The sequence below is a fragment of the Eucyclogobius newberryi genome, unplaced genomic scaffold (genome assembly GCF_026437365.1).
Source record: "Eucyclogobius newberryi isolate DKJ021-1_F unplaced genomic scaffold, fEucNew1.0.hap1 SCAF_12, whole genome shotgun sequence".
Classification (NCBI taxonomy): Eukaryota; Metazoa; Chordata; class Actinopteri; order Gobiiformes; family Gobiidae; genus Eucyclogobius; species Eucyclogobius newberryi.
Genome location: NW_027315746.1, coordinates 24,360,517 through 24,380,822, shown reverse-complemented (window position 1 = coordinate 24,380,822; position 20,306 = coordinate 24,360,517). Strand labels below are relative to the sequence as shown.

General features: G+C 38.2%; 2 protein-coding genes across 3 annotated transcripts; both read right to left on the bottom strand.

The window, feature by feature from the left end:
- Positions 1 to 1,780: 1,780 nt before the first annotated feature.
- On the bottom strand, positions 1,781 to 9,029 carry irf4a (interferon regulatory factor 4a). Of its 2 annotated transcripts, none has more exons than XM_072441586.1 (9): positions 8,940 to 9,029; positions 8,352 to 8,546; positions 7,865 to 8,051; positions 6,626 to 6,711; positions 5,793 to 5,943; positions 4,940 to 5,017; positions 3,623 to 4,015; positions 2,497 to 2,600; positions 1,781 to 2,299 (listed from the first exon to the last, which is right to left on the bottom strand). In XM_072441586.1, the coding sequence occupies exons 2-9, from the start codon at positions 8,538 to 8,540 to the stop codon at positions 2,150 to 2,152; spliced, it is 1,338 nt and encodes a 445-aa protein (XP_072297687.1). In that variant the 5' UTR covers positions 8,541 to 8,546; positions 8,940 to 9,029; the 3' UTR covers positions 1,781 to 2,149. The 2 variants fall into 2 exon arrangements, with proteins under 2 accessions (XP_072297687.1, XP_072297688.1); XM_072441587.1 differs by having other exon boundaries at positions 6,638 to 6,711.
- Positions 9,030 to 10,227: 1,198 nt separating this feature from the next.
- Positions 10,228 to 18,307, bottom strand: dusp22b (dual specificity phosphatase 22b). Its single transcript, XM_072441585.1, has 7 exons — positions 18,167 to 18,307; positions 17,898 to 17,931; positions 16,974 to 17,056; positions 15,629 to 15,678; positions 13,104 to 13,178; positions 11,959 to 12,130; positions 10,228 to 11,087 (listed from the first exon to the last, which is right to left on the bottom strand). Exons 1-7 carry the CDS (start codon positions 18,185 to 18,187, stop codon positions 10,962 to 10,964), a joined length of 561 nt encoding a protein of 186 aa, XP_072297686.1. The 5' UTR covers positions 18,188 to 18,307; the 3' UTR covers positions 10,228 to 10,961.
- Between the last annotated feature and the right edge of the window lie 1,999 nt (positions 18,308 to 20,306).

The window sequence follows — 20,306 nt, the reverse complement described above, 5'->3', positions numbered from 1 at the left end:
GGTCCGTTAGTTTCAGGTCAAGAGGAACAGGTTCTTTTTACCTGTAAGTTCTGGGATGAGTGTCATTTTCCATTTCACTTCCCTCATCAAGGTCCATTTATAGAGTAAGGCAAAGGTTTTGACGGTAAATGACTCCAAATGTCGACCACTTCAACATGATCAGAATCATTTCAATGTTCAAATGTGTATCATGCCGTTCCAAAAGATTTACACTTACATTAAAATCACAAATTCACCGTCAAACATTGTTATGGCATTTATCAATAACATCTCAAGCATGAAGCAAATGAGCTTTATATCAAATACTGATTAAGTCTGACACAATCTCTCAGTTTGTAACTTGTACTGGTTTTTACTGTTTTTTACTGGTCCTGCAGAATATATTCTGTTGTAAGTTCCAACTTTAACCAAATCCTACCATTTCACTGAAGAACAGCTGTTTGTTGATTTTAAAAACAACTTAAAGCTAGAGTCCCAAATGTTCAAGCACTCACAAACACTATGGCACATGGCTCGTATTCACATGCATTAGAGCTTTATAAACTATGGGGGATTTTTCCCGAAGCCAAAGCAAAGCAGGAGTGACACAGCCAAATGTGTTTTAGCTACAGATCATATTACAACTAAGTTACTAATACTTAGATACTGTAATTAATTTACAATTTTAAGTAACTTAATAGTGTAACACATTATTTTCAATTAAAACTACTTAAGAAATACTGCAACCTTCTTCTATAAGGAAACTGCCTGAAAAGGAGCACGTAGAACGTGCTGGAAGTGAAGTACTCATAGTACTTCATAGACTTCTGCTGCAGGTCACACCTCAGATACGCTTTGGCCACAGCGTGGACATGTTTTCTGTTGTTGCTTTTATGTCATTTAAACCACTTTAAATAACCAATGTATAGTTTACCTCTGTTTAAATGTCATTAACAAAACTTAAAATATTGTCTGTGCAGCACTTTAGTCAGCGCTGGCTGTTCATAAATGTGCTTTACAAATACTTTTGATTTGATTTGATACTTTTGCTTTAATTTGATTTGGCACCCATATTTCCTAGTATGGATCATATGTGACTGGGTGGACGGTGGTAGTCTTGGTGGTGGTGGTGGTGGGCCCAATGGCGCAGATTGGCAGCCTTGCTTCCGTCAGTCTGCCCCAGGGCAGCTGTGGCTTCAATAGTAGCTTACCACCACTGCGTGTGGAGTGAATGAATAATATATTGTGAAGCATCTCTAAGGGTCTAGAAAAAGCGCTGTATCAGTTGTATGTATTATTATTGTTGATTTGATTAAAGCTCATATTTGATCCATTTATACAATATTTCAAATACACTAATCCCCTAGTTCGCTAAATAAGTCACTTCCTTGAAGCAGTGACTAAGTAATACAACTTTCTAAATGTTTAAAAAGTAATTTGCAACTAATTCCTTTTTCAAAGTTACTTCCCCAACACTGCATATCAGAGCTGCTTTTATTATATACTCTATTAGGACATTTTGGACGTTTTCTTTTTTCTTCACGATCAGTCCAGATGGCACGATCCACAGACGGATTAGCCAATCAGAGAAACGCACAGTCTCAAAACAACATGCCGCTTTACATTCTAAAAAAGGCACACAAAAAAGCCGTGAAAAATAGCTCAAACTTCTGCAGAATCAATGTGCAAAAGTTTAATTTAGTTCTAAATACATTTCCCAGGAGCTTGTTCATTTGTCGCTGAAATAAAGAAGTCTGGCATACAATACAATCTATGGGGAAAAAGTACTAATTTACACGAACAAAGTCCACGAATGATACCCGAGCTATAAACATTATTGCCAGACCTATCTATGAATGTACTCGGATGCATGTTTATCTTTTTGTCATCTCAGAGTTGGTCGGGGCCTCACTTCCTGTGCACCTGTGCTAGTACTTCCTGTCTCACTGGCCCTCCGCTCTCCTCGAACCCTCAGCCTCAAAACCGCATTCTTCACACTGTCACAAGAATACTAGAAAAAATACCACTACTTCAGACAATTCAGAGCACTGTAGCACCAGGGCCTCCCCCTTTGCACCCCCGACTCCTTTGAACAGTTCAAGTTTTACCATCCAGTCATGTGACTCCACCTACAGTTTATAATCACGGCCGCGCTTCTAGAAGAATGACGTTACTCCTGAATGTGCTGCAAAGGTCTCTGGGAAGTGTAGTCCAAGGTTGGGGCGGGGTTTGGTTGCTGGCTGTGGTCGTAGGCTCGGAGATAGTGGCCATTGTTCTGGTGATAGTAGAAGAGCATTTTTCTGGCAAATACTGGCTCCACCTGAAGAGGAAACAAAGCCTGGTTATCACATGCACAACGCAAACATGAAAATACAGTATCTTTAATGACAAACGGGTCTGTTACTGTGTACAAAAGGTATTTCATGAGAGTTTGGACTGTCTAAACTCAAAATGTGGGACAAAACCCTCACAGTTCATGCCATATACGTATATTTAAACGTATGCACAAGTCAATACCTGTGCTGTGATCATCTTCCTGGTGCGTTGTGGGTCATCTCCAAAGCAAAGCACGATCTGGTGTCGCGGTGGAGGTCGGCCATTGTGGACGTATTCTTGAAGCTCTGCAACAATAAAAACAAATCAACCACATTAAAGGTAAACCTATTTTTTCTCTCACATTTGGATAGACGCTCTGGAAATGACTGGTAAATCTGGTGGAAATGTCAGTGACAAACACGATCCTGTCATATGTCACATGTGGTGCACCACAGCAGGTGGGTGGGGACTCCACACGCTCGGTCCCAAGATAACGGTTCCGCTGTGCTCCTATGGGACTTACCCCCAAACTGCACCAGAGTCACGCTTGACTATTCAATTCACATCAACACATTTGACATAAAAGTATGGAACTTGTGTGCGGACAGGAAGTAGGCCTGTAGGAAATGTGTAAATGAGAAAAGGGAGTTGGAAATATCACACTTCATGAGCACTCGAATGCAAATAAGGAGAAAAACGTTTGATTCATGTTTTGATCGTTAATGTGATGTTTTTGTGCATTTGCAAGATCAGATCAAAATGTTCCAGTTCAAGTCCTGAAATATAAAACTTAAACCGCTTTTAAGTACTCAACCCAACACAAGCATTGTCTGTATAAAGTATTAGATATAGTTTGTCCAACTTAAAAATGTATGGAAAAAGTTATTCAGCCCTAATTTATGTGCAAACAAAATGCCATGGACACGAGGGAAGCATTATAAACAAGGCTGAAAACAATAGCTGTTAGCTACTAGCAAGACATCTGAAAAGTGAAGACAATTTCAGCAATACTATTAAGTTCAGCGAAAGTGAATGAACCTAAAAACGTAAAAGGAACACAGTTTTTTTAGGAGATGTAAAGTAAGGAAGTATAATTAATCATATACGGCGCTCCAGATGTTTTATGATGAGAGGATATCAAACATAAAAGTCAGTTTAGCCTCATGGAGCTTTCAATTACAACTCCTCTTCTACAATAGATAGAATAGAATAGAAAAGCATGCTACATACAGCTTATCACAGAGTATTTATCACATTCACTTAGTAGCCCTAACTGCTCTACCTAATGAGACGAGCGGTTTTAAAGGTGAATTTTGTGTCTTCTTACCGATTAGAAACTGCTGCGTGTCGAACAGTTTGCAGGGCTGCTCCTTCTCCAGCTTGTTGGGCTTCTCGGCGTAGGGAGCGAGCGGCCCCTCCCAGTACACCCTGCTCTGGCACAGGCGCTTGGCGTACATCCCATCGGGCGTCATCCACAGCAGCACCCCTCTCTCCAGGACGTTAGGGAGCATGTCGGCCCCCTGCCTGTGGGACTCCGGGTACGGGAAGGGGAAAAGGATGACCTCCGGACCAATGGGGAGGCGGTCGTCGGGGCGCGGGGAGGAGGACGGGGAGGAGGAGGAGGAGGCGGAAGAGGAGATGCGGCAGCCGTCCGGGCTCGTGGTCGTCACTTCTTTCACCAGAGACTCGCGGTAGAAGAGGGAGACGTGGAGGCTAAAGTCTGAAAAGCAAGATTGTGCTGTGTTATTGAGTAGTTAGAGAAACCGTGGCAGTTGTAGAGGAAGTAGTGCTTTACTATCGTGTGTTTTGGACTGATTATCATTCACAAATACTGGACTGAGATTAATGAGGCGCTGCAGACTGTCTCTATCACCGATATATTCCATCTGAATTAAAGTCAATGTATTTCGAATGTAAAACTCCAACAATGGAAATGACAGATTGATCCCTGTAGAATATAGAAGAAAGTTGCACCAAAAAAGCAAAAACAAGGAGATGGCTGACAGAGAAATAACATTAGACGTTTACAAAATGGAGAGACAAACTTTGGATTTGAAAACAGAAAAGAAAAAAAGAAAAAAAATTGGCCGGGGTGCGACTTATATTTATATATATACTTATACTTATACTCCGGAGCGACTTATATGTGATATTAATTGTTATTTTCACACTTATTTGTTATTTTCACACTTGCAACCGCATTTCATACTCCAATAATAAACATAAAATAAATTCACAGTAAAACAAATAAGAATAAGAATAAAAGTCAAGTGTGTTCTTAGAAGAGAGTTTAAAAAGAAGAGTTTACTTTACTATAGCTGTAAAGCTAAGGATAGACTTTGTCACCCTTGGTAACCTAAACCTGCCACTTGTTTTTGAGAACACTGGTGACAGATTCTTCAGGAGAGTGACATTTGGTGACTATTGAGAGGTTTAGTATGAAAAAAACAAGTGAGGTGCAGTGTGGTTTGCTTGTGGTATTTGTAGAGTTTTTGCTGCTGAAGATGGTGAATGACTTACGTTCATACAACTTTATTTAGTCATATTTGCTTCAGTTAATTTCAATATTAAGTTGTGTCTCATGAACAGTCATCTTTTTGTGTTGATATAATCTAAATGTCTGTAATTGTGTGGTATATATTACCAGTGATGGCATTAGGGTCCATTGCATAAACAGGTGGTTGGGTTTCTGATAGATAAGTGTGGAAGGAGAGCTGGAAGCCTGGGGAGAGAAGACGTGTCAGAGGATTTGATGGATAGAATCAAGCCAGATTTACATCAACTGAAGGAAAACGGCTGTAGCTTGATGTATAGAAATTCTCTATGCAAACACATCACTCTCATTATACGTTTGAAAGCTCAAAATAAGATATTGGATTGTTAGGTGTGGCATTATCACAGTTTGTTCCATTGTTTCCATAGAAACAAAAAAGCAGAAATAAGGGATTCGTCTGAATCTCTGGATACATTCATGACACACACTGTTTCTCACTAAATTAAGTACAATTGGCCTATTAATAATTTCCTATTTTCATTTTCGTTTTGTACTAAAATATGTTCCTCAGCTCGGAATAATTGTGCAGAAAACATAAAATATGTAAGTGTATTTAAGAAGTGTATTTTTCACGGGGAATTTTTTACAAAGAACAATACATTTTGACATCTCTGTCAGCATCAATATGCATATTCAGTATCCATCCGCCCATCACTAGTGTATTGTACGTTGGCCGTCTAAGAAGTGCTGTATAAATCAAGCTGGAATAGTATATCTCTCTCTATTATACATCTAAAGTAACATCAGAATACTCTTATTATTTTAGTCTAATTTAAATTTCAAAACAGCATTTTACAAAGCGCTGCGACATGTTAAACTCACAAAAATGCACTTATAATGACTGAGGCAGGAATGCCATTGGACCCAGAAGGAGCCAAAGTACCAAAGTACACTTCTGACCTCATTACTTCACTGTCGCATATTAATGACCTGTTTTTTTTACCATTCTCCGCGTGTGTGGTGGGCCAGGGCCGGCTGAGGGCTGATGGGTAATGGTACTGCAGCTCGTGATGATGATGAGGAGGAGCAGGAAGAGACTGTTGTTCAGCCGAGGGAAAGTCTCTCCAGTCCCTCCGCTCCATGTAACCGGGAACCTACGGCAGAAGCAACACAAACATGCAAACACTGATGAATGTTAAGGTTCAATACATTCAATACATGTAGAATTATTGTTTCAGGTTCTGTTTTGCTTAATGTGGATTTAAAGAAAGTTTGAAGCACGTGCACAATATCTTAGAAGGTGCAAACTGATCACTGCCTTCTCACAGGTTTACCATTCTTGTTTAAATATTTCAAAATTGTTAGTTATGTACACGTCTGTTAAATAAAATGTCATCTGAATTTGCATTTTTACTTTTATATTTTCTTTACTTTTTTGTTTTGGTACATTATAGGGTTGTCAAAAGTATTGAAAATCAAATACTAATGCCATACTAGTACTAATATCACTAATTTGAGCAAGAATCAACAAATATATACTAATAAAACTTTAACCAGGACAAAATTCTGCCTTTTGTGAGCAGTTTTTAAAATGATCTTTAACTTTATCCGAACTAGTGTAAGTGGAATGTTTAATAAAGGAATTGCTATCATTTTGTATTGACAATGTAATGTAATGTATCTTGTATCAAAATCGAGTCTAAGATGTTAGTATCACGACAACACAAGTACATTTTAATAATAAGTTTGATATAACACATGTCTGACATTGGAACATAACTGCATGCTAGGCATAAACTATCTGGTAAAATATATTATACTACATATATTATATACATTTTCACCCACCTGGTTCTGCAATGATGAATATGAAGGATAATAGCTGAGATGAGCGCTCTCCTCCAGGCTGCTCATTTTCATTCCTAAAACATAAAAAACAGATTAGCAACATTTTGATAATTATGATTCTTCAACTCCTATTCTGATTTGAATGTTTTTTTTTTCCCTGTAAAGCACTTTGACTAATTTTGTGTACAAATTGTGTCAAAAAAATGCCCTCCTTGTCTCCATGGAGGTGTTATTGCTTTGCCTGGAATGTTTCCCAGAAGGACAATTAGCTTATTGATCTCCATGGAGACAAGGTAAAGCCACCAAGCCAAGTTACAAGTCAGCTCTGCGGAGAGGAAACCCCGCTCACAGTAAAAGAGTGCATGTTTCCCAAGGCATTTTTAAGCAGAAAAAAAACATTTCTAATTGAATCAATGCAAGATATAGATATGTTTTATGTCGTACTGCACAACATGGAGACAAACAAGTCGCAGACACTCCACCTTTAATATGTCCATACAATATCTTCATCTCAAACAGCAGATGCAATGTTTGTGTGATTTTTACTTTTAACAAACCTCTTCTACAACTGAATGGAAAAAACTAAAATAACATTTCAGAGCGACTTGCCACGCTCTGCACTTTGCACTCACTAACCGAAGCCCCCTATAAAAAGCATTAGCTCTTTTTTTTCTACACGCTCTGGCTTCCTTCGTGCTTCCTGCCGCATCACAACCAAGCGCTGAGTTGCATATGTGTAAAAATGCCAATAGTAAAAACAACAGCAGCTTCGATGATGCGTGACAAAACAGGCCGACAGAAGGCAGCCTTTTTATACCAACATTAGATACATATTACAGGATGCAAACTATTTAAACGAGTTAATCATTCTCGCCCCCGTTGTACTGGCAAAACAAAGTAACTAAAACAGAATTGTCACTCATTTGACACTGAATAACTGAACTATCTGAACTGGCTATAGTAGTATTTCCTGTAATTTTATTTTTAAAAAGGCTTAAAAAGTTGTGGCATTACTGGTTAAATACAGGTAAATAAATAAATAATCATATTGCTCAATCACTAAGTTGTAATTGTGATCAGTTGAACGGATTTAAGCCATAAGATTCATATGGCAAGTGTGTGGACTTCAAGAATGGACTTTAAAGTGGCGCCTAACTTAAATCCACCATTACTGCCCAAGCTACATTTGTTGCATGGACAATAACCTGTTTTAACCTGTGAACATACCTTTCTTTGCTCCCTCAGGAATGATTCTGTAAACCTTGTAGGGTTCTGAGATGTCCAGTTGGCTCCTTTCTACCAACTCGTCGAAGTCGTTGCTTTTATTAAGAGCACAGCGTAACCTGGTTTTCCACGTCGGAGGGTCCGGCTTATCCACTCCTTCCTTAAATTTGCCTTTGAAAAGGGCCCATCCCTGCAACAGAGACATTAAATACAATTACAATATTCTTGGGATTGTTTTATTACCCTTTGGCGTTTGGTGGCAGGGAAGAAAGAAATTAGATGACACAAACTGCAACATATGTAAGATGTCTGACTTAATTTGAAAATTGATTGACAGACTTTGGACAAAATGGGACGTTTAATTGGGCTAAACATGCCTCAATTTTCTTTTGGATTCTTCTTTTTCTCTTCTCTCTGGTCATGCTCTGTTGGTTGTGTTTCTCTGTTCTGTTCTGTACATTTAAAAACTGAAAAAACAAACAAACTATACCTTAAACAGGGCGGCATCCTCCTCCCGATTGTAATCCTGCTTCCCGGCGTGTTTCCATGGAATCCGGAATATGGATTTCTCGTTGTTTTCCCAAATCAGGCCTGGATATTTCCCACTGTCTATTTGGTCAATCAGCCACTGTCTGAGTTTGCCATTACCACAGCTGACGGACAGACTGTCGTCCTCCATGTTGCCCTTAAAATCATATTCAATTCAAATTATTTTGTGGAATTATTTGAAATGTATATATGTTTTTTTGTTTTCGCTATAAAAAAAAAAGTAATAATAATCTACTCTTAGTCTAATTCTGCAGAGCTGGAAATGGACTTCTGCAACACCATTTATAAAAAGCATTACTTATGACACACACGTTGTTTTTATACTTTGGCGAGTATGGTGCAATGTTCTATTTTATAAGGCATTTCATTATTATTCATGTAAAAAAAACACTTCTGCATTCACTGCAAGATCCTTAAATCAACCATAGTTTACTGTGACTTTCAGTTGTCAATGTGTGTTTCAAAATACATTAAAACATTACATTATTTGTTGATTCCTGAGATAAGAGTCATAATTGTGATTGCTTACCTGTTATTCCTGAGAAGAGCCTCACTTACTAACTGTTGTAGTCGGTGTGTCCTTGTCTTAAATGTGAACACTTTGTGAATGGGGAGGAGCCGCGCAGAAGTTCAAAAAGGACACGCGTAAAGTTGAGGCGCATTTCTGTGAAACTTTGCGCCCACGCGACACCGCGCTGTGGTGGGGAATCCCTCTGCTCTGCCGGAGACCAGACCCGGAATGGAACCGCCGCTCGCGTCCTTATTCCATCACTTTTGTGCATAAACATGAAGGCTCTGGTGGTGCAGTCACGTCTTGCGCGTCTGCAGGGCAAGAAGGTCGTGCAGAAGTGAGTGCGACGTGCCAAACAAGATTGACTGGTGGCTTAATTGGGTACACTGCCCCCTTGTGGTTAATTATGCACAGCAAGTAAGTGGCTTCTAGATGAGATGAGACAAAAGAACCTTTATTTGTCCCACATTGGGGAAATTCCAGTGTTGCAACACAGAGTAGGCACAGAAACACAGATTAGGAACAGAAGTGGAATAATAAAAACAGATGACTTCCTTAAAAATGTACTTAAAACTGGGGTAATATAAATAATTGAAAAAATATTATTTGCAGTAAGTGGCTTTTATATTGATTGGAAATATTGAACCAGGGATGATTGACATTATGCCACATTATTGCACATGAGTATAACAGTATTGCACATGAGTATAACTGTATTGCACATGAGTATAACTGTATTGCACATGCGTATAACAGTATTGCACATGAGTATAACTGTATTGCACATGAGTATAACTGTATTGCACATGAGTATAACTGTATTGCACATGAGTATAACTGTATTGCACATGCGTATAACAGTATTGCACATGAGTATAACTGTATTGCACATGAGTATAACTGTATTGCACATGCGTATAACAGTATTGCACATGAGTATAACTGTATTGCACATGAGTATAAAAGCTGAATGACACATGTTCAGGGCTAACAGTGTTCATTGTAGAGTCCAACAGCAGCAGAAGGAAAGACCTGTGAAACGTCTCCTTCACTGCTCTCCAGAGCGGACAGAGTGTCCTGCAGGGGGCGACACTCATGGTCCAGCATAGATGTGTTTAGCCAGGACCTTCTGTCCCCCACCTCCTGCATCTCCAACTTGTACAAGTGGTTTAATAGGAAACATTTCTTTGAACAATATGAATATTTACTATAATGTACCGTAATCAGGATTTGTGTTGTGTGCTTTAAAAACCAAAGAAAAAAAAAAACAATCTTCAGTCCAAATATAAGAAAATAGACGTATTCTTTTCTTAACTACATTTTAATAGGAGAATATGACAGACATTTTGGGCCCCTACGTCAGCAGTGTTTAAATATATAGGATAAAAATGGTTGTTTAAATGTGCTTTTGAGTGAAGGCATTTTATCTGCAATTTATTAATGTTAATTACATTTTATGCTTTTATTTTTGTCTTGTGATTCATATTGTAATGGCATTTTAATGTTTTTACTATTGCACTTTGCCTTACTTTTGTATGAACACATCACCAGAGGCTTGCAGTTTACTCTTTGTAGAGGAATGTTACAAAAAGCCAAATGTATTTTACTGCAATCAAAATACGATTCTATCCCTCCTTGATAAACTCCACTAAACATTACTTTGATGAACACAATCTGTAGAAGACAGAGAAAAAATACTTTTCCAAATGGAGCTATCTGTTTTTGCTATTGAACACTTCATATAGTCTTTCTTCACCCTTTTGCCCCGTTATGAAAAATATACACATAAAGTAGTGAGTTAAAGTCAGAGCGACGTGTTGTGTAGCTGTCATGCATGAGCTCTCGTGCACATGAGACAAACAGGAAACAGAGGTGCACGTTCAGCATGGAAGACGCCCCCCACAAAACACACCACGCTCAAACTCTTTCAATATTAAATGTACTATACCACAAACAGCTAGAATTTACACACAATAAATAACATCATTCTTTGTTGAGAGTCCAGAGTTATTGTCGTCCTCAGTGATGAGTAGAACCGTGTCATATTTGTGCAGCTTCCTTTACGACCTCACCGTTCACTTTGGGCGCTCTCAATAGTAAGTCTCTTATATCGGCCTCGTCGTTGAGCGGGTTTTCCTTGAACTCCGTGTGGAACCATTCCCTGAACTGGAGCAAAAAGAAGAAGTTTACAGCAATCAAACTAAAGTAAAGCATTTTGAAATATAATATGATTGAGCTGAAATATTGTACTTAAGGTGAGGTGTTGCAGGTGAATAGGAACACATCTGAAATCTAAAGATATCAATTTGAAACTTTTTCTTCAGTTTACTCACATAAAAGCGAGAAAAAAATTTATTAAATGTTTTTCATCAATGTTTTCATATAGAAATAAGGCATTTTAAGTGTAAAAACTGCCAAAATGTCACATATTTGGGATATTTAAAGCTGAAAAATGTCAGGAAAGTCACAGCCCGCTAGCCTACCCTCACCCTAACAGTCTCCCCCATCACCACCGTGGACTCCTTCCGCTTCCTCTGCACCACCATCACCCAGGACCTCCAGCATCAGCTCCTCATCAAGAAGGCCCAGCAGAGGATGTACTTCCTGCAGCAGCTGAGGAAAGCCAAGCTGCCAGCGCAGATGATGGTGCAGTTCTACACGGCCATCATTGAGTCCATCCTCACCTCCTCCATCACTGTGTGGTACGCTGGAGCCACAGCCAGGGACAAACAGAGACTACAGCGCATTGTGATCGGCTGCAGACTTCCATCTCTGCAGGACCTGTACGTCTCCAGGGCTCTGGGACGAACAGGTCGGATCACAGCCGACCTCTCAACCTGGACATGGACTATTTGAGCCACTCCCTCAGGAAAGATGTTCTGGTCCGGATAGAACAGTTTCTTTCCCTCTGCCATTGGACTCATGAACACTCAACACCTGCCACTTTAACAATTATTCAAACCAATAATCCTTCATTGCACAGCTCATTTTTTTGCACTATTCTGACCAACTATAAATTGTGTACTGTCTTCTTGACCTGTTCTGCTTGTTTGTCCTGGAACTCTTGAAGCTGACGTTGGAATCCAATGTTTGGCCCAGCGGTGGGCCGGACCACTCGGACCGCAGCGAGGGCCTCCTGCCAGCCCAGCCCGGTCACCATCATGAGGTACGCCACCACCAGAGTGACACTACGGGACACTCCTGCCAAACTGGGGACCAAGACACAGTTGAAGTCAAATGTTATTTCAGCAGAAGTCAAAAGGCACAAAGACTTCTGTTTGTTCAACTACAGACATTACTTTTTACATTACATTATGAATATCTACTGTATCTCCATTTAATATATTTGACTCCATTATTTATTTACCAAGATTTTTTTACTAATGTCTGAATAGTTTCAATACATAACTGATTATTTCAAGTGTAATTATCTGTTGTACTGACAACTAATCGCTAACTAATTAAATAAACATTATCTGGTGATGTTGGATGTTGAATGGCATGTGATGTGAAAAGAGGTTTTATAACTCAGACAATTCAGTAATTACATGAAAAAACAGGCGAAACATGTAACTTAAGTGTTTTTGATTAAAACACTCATTTGACTGTAAACTAAACTCCATGATGTCCTCAAGCGGCTTCATCTTCATCTAATTTAGTAAAAATCTCACATCCAAGGCCTTTTTGCATTCTAAACTGACTCAATTAACAAAATAATGATAAATTAGCCCTAATCAAGTCAAAACTGAAAAGAATACTAAACTGAGGAGCTACTGCAACTTGGATTAAATCACTTTCCTAAATAAAAAAGAACATTACACGTTACTTAAGTAGAAATATATTTATTTCTACCATTGCAGAGGCATTAGTGTTTTGACAATAATGTTACAAATCTGTAAAGAGACGCCAGCTACATTTTGTTCCTCTTTATTTTCTGAGAAGCCACAGTGAATCTAAATATAACCTTCCCCAGAGCTGATATGGGCCCTGCACAAACAAAATGTGGTCACCATTGTCACTGTCCTCTTTTGAGAACTGCTCAAATATCCCCTTGTTTCTTTATCACCACGTCTCATCTGTGCAGAAGACGGGCGTGGCTGGATTCACTTTCACAGATTTGGACAGATCTATTCAGACTTACGATAGTAGTTTACGGTGTGGGAGACTCACAAAGGGCCTTACCAGTGCACCAGGCAGCCTTCTCCTTTAAGGCGACACTCGTGGATGAACATGATGCTTTGTTGGAAGTGCTGAACCCTACGAAACATTTGAAATTTGTTTAAAATAACATGTTGGAATTATATGTCAAAATGTGTCTTTCTTTAGCAAATGTCTTCCTGTCAGTGGAGTGATTTTACTATGGGCTAATTTTATTCAGAAGATTTGATTGTGTAATTCACTGGTTTCTAAGGGGAGGGTAAGAAGCTTTATTTCAAATTTCATAAAGAGGATTTCGTGTATCTTGTATGTGTCTTCTATGTTGCAAGTTAAGGCATGGATCATGGGTGATTGTAGCGCCATGTTTAGTGGTGGAGGAAGCATTCAATTTTGTGACTGAAGGTTTTAAAGTATCGGTTTTCATATGTACTAAAAGTGTACAAAAGGTAAAAGGATTTCGCACAGATTTTGAAGAATGTTACGGCAATAAATTGAGGGATTTTGACCCAAAACAATTGCAGCTCTTTGCATCAGTGGTATTTCTAACCAATTTCTTATTTTATAATATTTTCTAGTGAATTATTATTGCCTCAAAGCTGGGTCTGGAACTCAAAACCTTTAGGCAAGACGTCATCATAAAAGTGCCAAAAATAACCCCTCAAATCATACGAAAAGTACTTCAGTCAAGTTAAAAAATGTAGTGAAGTAGAAAGTACGATACCTGCGCTCAGATGTAATGAAGTAAAAGTAAAGTATCCATTGTAAATACAGATTGTTTTTTAGTACAGCACTTTCCACCACTGTTTAAACCACATACTTTTACTCCCTAACATAGTTCTGTTAGCAAACCTGTCTCTATAGCCCTGACATTAAACAATAACCTTTTCTGAAACCTAATATTAACTCTTACCATCCTGTGATGGTGAAAACGTTAAGAAAAATACTTGGATGAAGGGGTGGAGTTTGAAGCGTTTGCGCCTGACTGTCCAATCACACTGTTCCGCCTACATCCAGCCCCTCCTCCTCTCTCGCTGAGCAGCTCTGTTTGAAATGTGGTTGTGAATGGAGTTTAGGTGTTTAGCCCACTTCACTGTGCACTGTGCTATTCTAAATAAAATACACAGTAATTTCTATTATTATTCATATTTCATTACTTCACTTGTTTTTATAATATGAATTTGTTCATGAATAAAGTTAGATTTATCTTGTTTTAACAAAATATCTTAATTTATTAAAAAATAAATAAATGCTAACGATTAATGCAACTATTTCATGAAGTAAAATTCACTTACTGCATTGAGATAATTTCACTTATTTCAAGGACATTTTTGCTATTTTTCTAGTTTTGGAGAAGGTGCAATTTTGCATGACTGCAAAAAATAAGCACCAATTTGGTTACAATATTTATGGCAATACAAATTGTTATTGCAACATAAATTGTATGGTCTTTATGCACTTAATTCACTCCTTTGTATGCACTGAGGCTGCGTTTGAAAAAATACAAGATCACATTTCACGTAGTTGGATCCCAGCAAAGTTGTAAGAGGCAAAAAGCAACTGGGTCGCGAGGGACGGCGGCGAGTGTAGCGTGCAGAGCCTAATGTGTGAGTATGTGGGGCCATATAAAAATAGAACCATGGCACCAACCACCGCTACAACAGACACTTCCTTTGTGTTAAAGGCCGTCACAAACCTGCAGAGTCTGGCGGTGGTTTATCTAGAGTACACATGTAGACTACTGTGTCACCACTGTGGCATGTTCAGAATGTATATGCAACCAGCAATTCATTTTACATTTTAATCTCATATAAAGTCAAGAATAATTTCATAGGAGCGAAAAAATAGATTCATTCAAACGTGTAATGCTCACAACTACTAGCACTACTATTACAACAGCTATATTATATTATTAATTTAAGTATCTTCAGATGACATAGCACTGAGTCATCTGCCTCACTGCACTATAATTATATTGACACTGTTAATATTATTCAAGTAATTAAATACCTCGATACAAATGAGATCATCTATACTTAATTACTTAATTACATTTATTTATATCAGTGTAAAATAAAACATCTACATTTTGTTTTGGTCTTTTATAGTAACTACACTGAATGTTTTTACTGTATACTTTGTATTACTTTTGTAATAAACTAAAACTTCATGGTGGCACTCGGGGGCCACTGCATTTCTATGTAATAATCAATAATATCCTATTTTAAGACAATATCATATTATCTCTTTTGTGTTCCTGGTTTAGAACTACTTTGGTAATAGACTGTTCAGACCTGGTTTGGATCTAGTAGTATCCAAGAGAACAAATACTTCCTGAGGTGTTACTTAAGTTGGCATGAAAAGTTTGAGAACCGTTGCTCTAATCTGTTAACCATCAGAAGAAAACACCCCGGGCAATAGTTCACAGGCCAGGATTATAAGACTTTGTTTGATTGAAGCACGTGTTGGTTGGTACACCACTAATATATGTAGATCTGCAGCTCGCCCCCCCATGTCTCTCTGTCTCTGATGTTCAGAGGTGCAGTACTCACAGGTTCTGTGTGGGAAGGTCGGCTGCTGAAATGCAAAGGTAGGTCATCTCCTGAGGACGAGAAAAGAGCAGGCATCAAAGTCTCACTGCTTGTGGCTTATTTTCTTTTAAATCTTGTCCAATGAACCAACACAATTCTAATAATTCCTCTAAATGACAATGAAAATTCTACAAAAAAAACATTGAAGAGACTCAAGAACAAGACAAAACTAGATAATATGCAATGACTGGAGCTATTGCGAGTGTCTGCGTTCTTGCGTAAAAGTACAACATGTGTGTAAGAGTACTACATGTGTGTAAGTCTAAAGAATAAAGCCTAAAGAATCAAGTCTAAAGAATAATAATTCTAATGCCCCATTAATTTCAATGGGGAAAAAGTACTAATACTTTTGAAAATACTGCAAAAAGTACAAGTTGTTCAAATGTCAAAAGTAATAGGACACGTAATACTGTGAAAGCGATCGGAATGAGGTATAACTTGTTGAAATAGGTTAAAGCGTTATTTAAGGAGTTGAAACGCGCGATATACGCAGACACTCAAAAATAGTAGAACATATAGTGTCTGCATCATTACGCAGACACTCAATGAGATTTTGATAATAAATAAATTTGAGTCGTGTTAAAAATATATATATCATGTATAATTTTAGCTGTAACAAAAGATTCTTATAACTCGTAAATGTTAACAATTTTATCGCTGAGTTTTGGATGACATCACAATATTGTATAGGGCAATAATGTTCAGTACAGATGAAGGCAGTGTAAAAAAGATATAAGATTAATGATAATGCCATCTAGAATAGCAACATTTATGAATTATATGAATTTTACCTCTTGAATCAGACAACCACCCATACAATCTTTGATTACCTCAGTCACAAACACATTCAATTCTTTTTAGGGGGTTCGACATGAGAAATTGCTGTGATTTGCACACATCGGGAGCTCAATCTTATGCCATCATTTATTCAAGCTCAGCAAACTAAAAACCATTTCATTCGACTCGCACATGGTTTTTATTGAAAACATCTTCCCTTCAAATCAATAACTGAGCACTTCCAGTAAAAGCATCAGAGCAAAGCCAGAAGCGGCGCCCACTCGAAGCGGCCCACGTTTCAGCTTCTCGCCTGCCGCTGGTGACTGGCATTTCTCATGATAAGTCTCACATGAGCCCTGCCTCTGTTTTCACTCATGTGACAGCTATGACCGCAGAGGCCGCTCTCCCTGATTTACCTGACAGGCTGGTCGAAACAAAAGTGTGTATTCAGTGGTGCAGTGGCATTTTCTGTCAATGATAGAAATACTGTTATTACTCAAGTGTGCCATGTTATGAATGATGAGCTCACCTGGAGTAAAGGAGCCGCGTTGTCATGAATGGACAGAATGTGCGTGATGTTGTTACGGGCGAGTTGTTCTCGGTCTCTTGCATCTGTTAAAAGATAAGAATAGAAATGAAATATAAACAATGGACACTTTAAAATGCGATGTTATTATAATGTTCAAAATACCTGAATGAAGGCAAAATCAAGAATCATGAACGGATATTTTTTCAATTTTTTTTTGCGCATGTGAAACAATATCAACATCAACAGAGATACAGTTAATAAAAGGTGCAAGAAGATGGGAAAAAAACAACGCAAAAGGGCTTATATTACAGCCTCCACTTAAAGAATAAATAAAATTTACTTATTGAAGCTGTACGCAGATAACACATGTTAATATTATATTTCATTACTAGGATTTTTTTTTAAATCTATGAACTATAAAAGGTTTAATGCTACTGATTTAAAAATAAAAAGAAGCAACAATTATTAATGTCCAGGGCAGAGATGGCTTTTCTATTACAAAAGCTGGAAAAGTAATATGTTATAGCCTTAACATTGTATTTCAGCTTTAAATGTGGTAAAGTCTGTAAAATATTTGCAGATTAAATTAAAAACTATTAATTTGTAAAAGTATGTATCCAGTAAAATAAATGTCAATTGCCTACATCAAAAATGCTTGCAGTCTATTATAAACTTCTAGTTAATAATCAAATAATGTAAAATACATTTGTAGCTATGATCACACGTCTTTGATTTGCAAAAAATTTAACACCTTTATTCATATTAATTCCAGTTTTTCCATCGAAAACACATCACGTTCTACTTCACTTTTGCCTCCAGTTGCCTCCATTACAGAATGTAGAATAATTTTACTTTTAATTCAAAGTTTCTATGATATTAGAAATAATTTATTTAACTGTCACTTCTAATAATAGGCCTACAAACCTCGGAAATTTCCCAAGTACAAGCCAGGGAGGACCTACAAAGACACAATATAAGAAAACATATTAATAGTTGCCGATAAATTATATCATACTCCTGTAGTTATAGGTTTGTAACAGCTTGTTCACATGATTTTAACAGAGCATATCCTTTATTTAGATTTGTTGGAGATCAATTATACTCTTAGTTTAGACAAAGGCTTGAGCTGAAAGATAAGTGCTCTCCAAGTCGTGCGCAAACTTCTTTCTACAAATAAGCAAACGAATCCTTACCTTGTTAACCCCATTCCCCATTGCAGTGTGTCAGTCCTAATAAATGAGCTGTTTGAGGTGGTTAAATGTGTGCTACAAACGCATGCATGAAGTGCATTTATTCCACGGTCCAAGAGTCCAAACGCTGTTCAGTGGCACAGGAGAGCGCACCAACTATCAGCAGCTCCTCCGCGGTCCACTGGCCAAACAAACACTGCTGCATTCTGGGAGATGTAGTCAGCGAGAAGAGAAGGCCTACAGGTATATCACCGCAGCAGATATATTTAGTTATGAGCAATATGAATACTCAACGCCTTGCTTGATGGCAGCATGTGGTTATCCTTAAATACACTTCAAGCCACAGTGGATTTAAGGCTTAGAGGGATAGTTGGGCTCTATTTTAGACCACGGGCCATGTGCGTGCCAAAGATGATGTCATTGTTATGCATTCACCAACCGATGATAAGCCAACAATAAAGTAAATGTAATAATAAAAAATTATAGACTTAATAAATCATTAAAGTGCACATTGCGTTTGATGTTTCTCTAAGTCTCATAGATTGGTGGTAATAATGCTGTAATGGAGGCAACTGGAGGCAAAAGTGAAGTAGAACGTGATGTGCATCAGAGTGAAGAAAGGGTTAATAATAATGATAATAATAAGAAATATAGCCGCAAGCGGCAATGATCGGCCCTCGCTACGCCGCCGCCACGCCGCAAGAGGAGGGGGCGCTAACGCGCCCCAATTGTCCTTTTAGTACGCCTACTGCTGAATCTGTGACGCTGTCACATCTTCTTCCCTTTGTTTTACCATCAAAAAGCAATTTTATTTTGAATTCTTGGCAAAATGTGCGGCTTTGCCGCACAGACACCGTGACTCTTTGAATAAAAATGTGGATAACTTTTGATGGTCCACCCCTGAAGATTAGTCTCACCAAATTTCAGGTTAATATGTCTAACGCCCTGGGAGGAGTTTGTGAAAGTCTAAAGTGTAAACATGTTCTGGCGATTTCCCCATTGGAATAACATGGAAGGTTTCGGTCATCGTTACGGCAAAGCCATAACAATTATGACATGGGTCTCACTGACTTTTTTGATGGGGATTCTAAAATTGAGTTGTGTGTCAAATTTCATATAATTTCGCAAAACTAAACATTTAACCTCCATATAAAATCTGTAGGGGGCGCTGTGGCTCCAAATTAATTTATTTCACTTCAAGTAGGTTTAGGGCAAAGAGTTTAACAACTGATTCTAATTTGACGCAATTCGGACTTTATCTGCGCAAACGGCAGAAATGTTAAATTTGGGAGATTTCTGAAATTCTTGCTACAGTTTGCGGCTTCGCCGCACAGAGACCGTGACAGGTATCATTGTAATTTGGATAACTTTTGATGTCCCACTCTTCAGTAGCATTTTCACCAAATTTCAGCTTTTTAGGGCCAACGCCCTGGGAGGAGTTCGTAAAAGTACGACGTTTGGAAAAACTCTGAAGTCATGTTTAGTCATTTTTGAAGCAATATGGCCGACATTTGGTTGGGCGGACGGCGTTGCCGTAATAATATTTTTTACTTCTCTTGTCACCATCTACCTCTGCGCCAAATTTCATGATTCTACGATCAGATTTTTTTTGGGTCATTTCCCATCTCGCAATGCATTTTTGATACATTTGGGGGTGCTGACGCGCCAATTTTTTTTATTTTAGAAAAGGGAAATAGCCAGAATGTAGAGAGGCACGATTTTTAGAGGTGTGCAAATTTTTGTGACTTTTCGTCAATGTTCACTGGGTGAAAAATAGGGGGGTTGGTCCCGAGAAGAAGAAGAAGAAGAAGAAGAAGAAGAAGAAGAAGAAGAAGAAGAAGAAGAAGAAGAAGAAGAAGAAGAAGAAGAAGAAGAAGAAGAAGAAGAAGAAGAAGAAGAAGAAGAAGAAGAAGAAGAAGAAGAAGAAGAAGAAGAAGAATATTCCGATGCGAAAACAATGTTTCCCATTTTTCAAATATCATAAACTATACATTTTCATGGTGTGGGTCCCTGGTCACTGACGGGTACTTTTGTTAATTTTGAGTGGGCTCCGCCCACTTTGTGTTTTTGGCCCTCTATACAGTAATAATGTTCAATTTTTGCATTACATGCTTATATGCACGGAACATGCAAGAGATGGGGA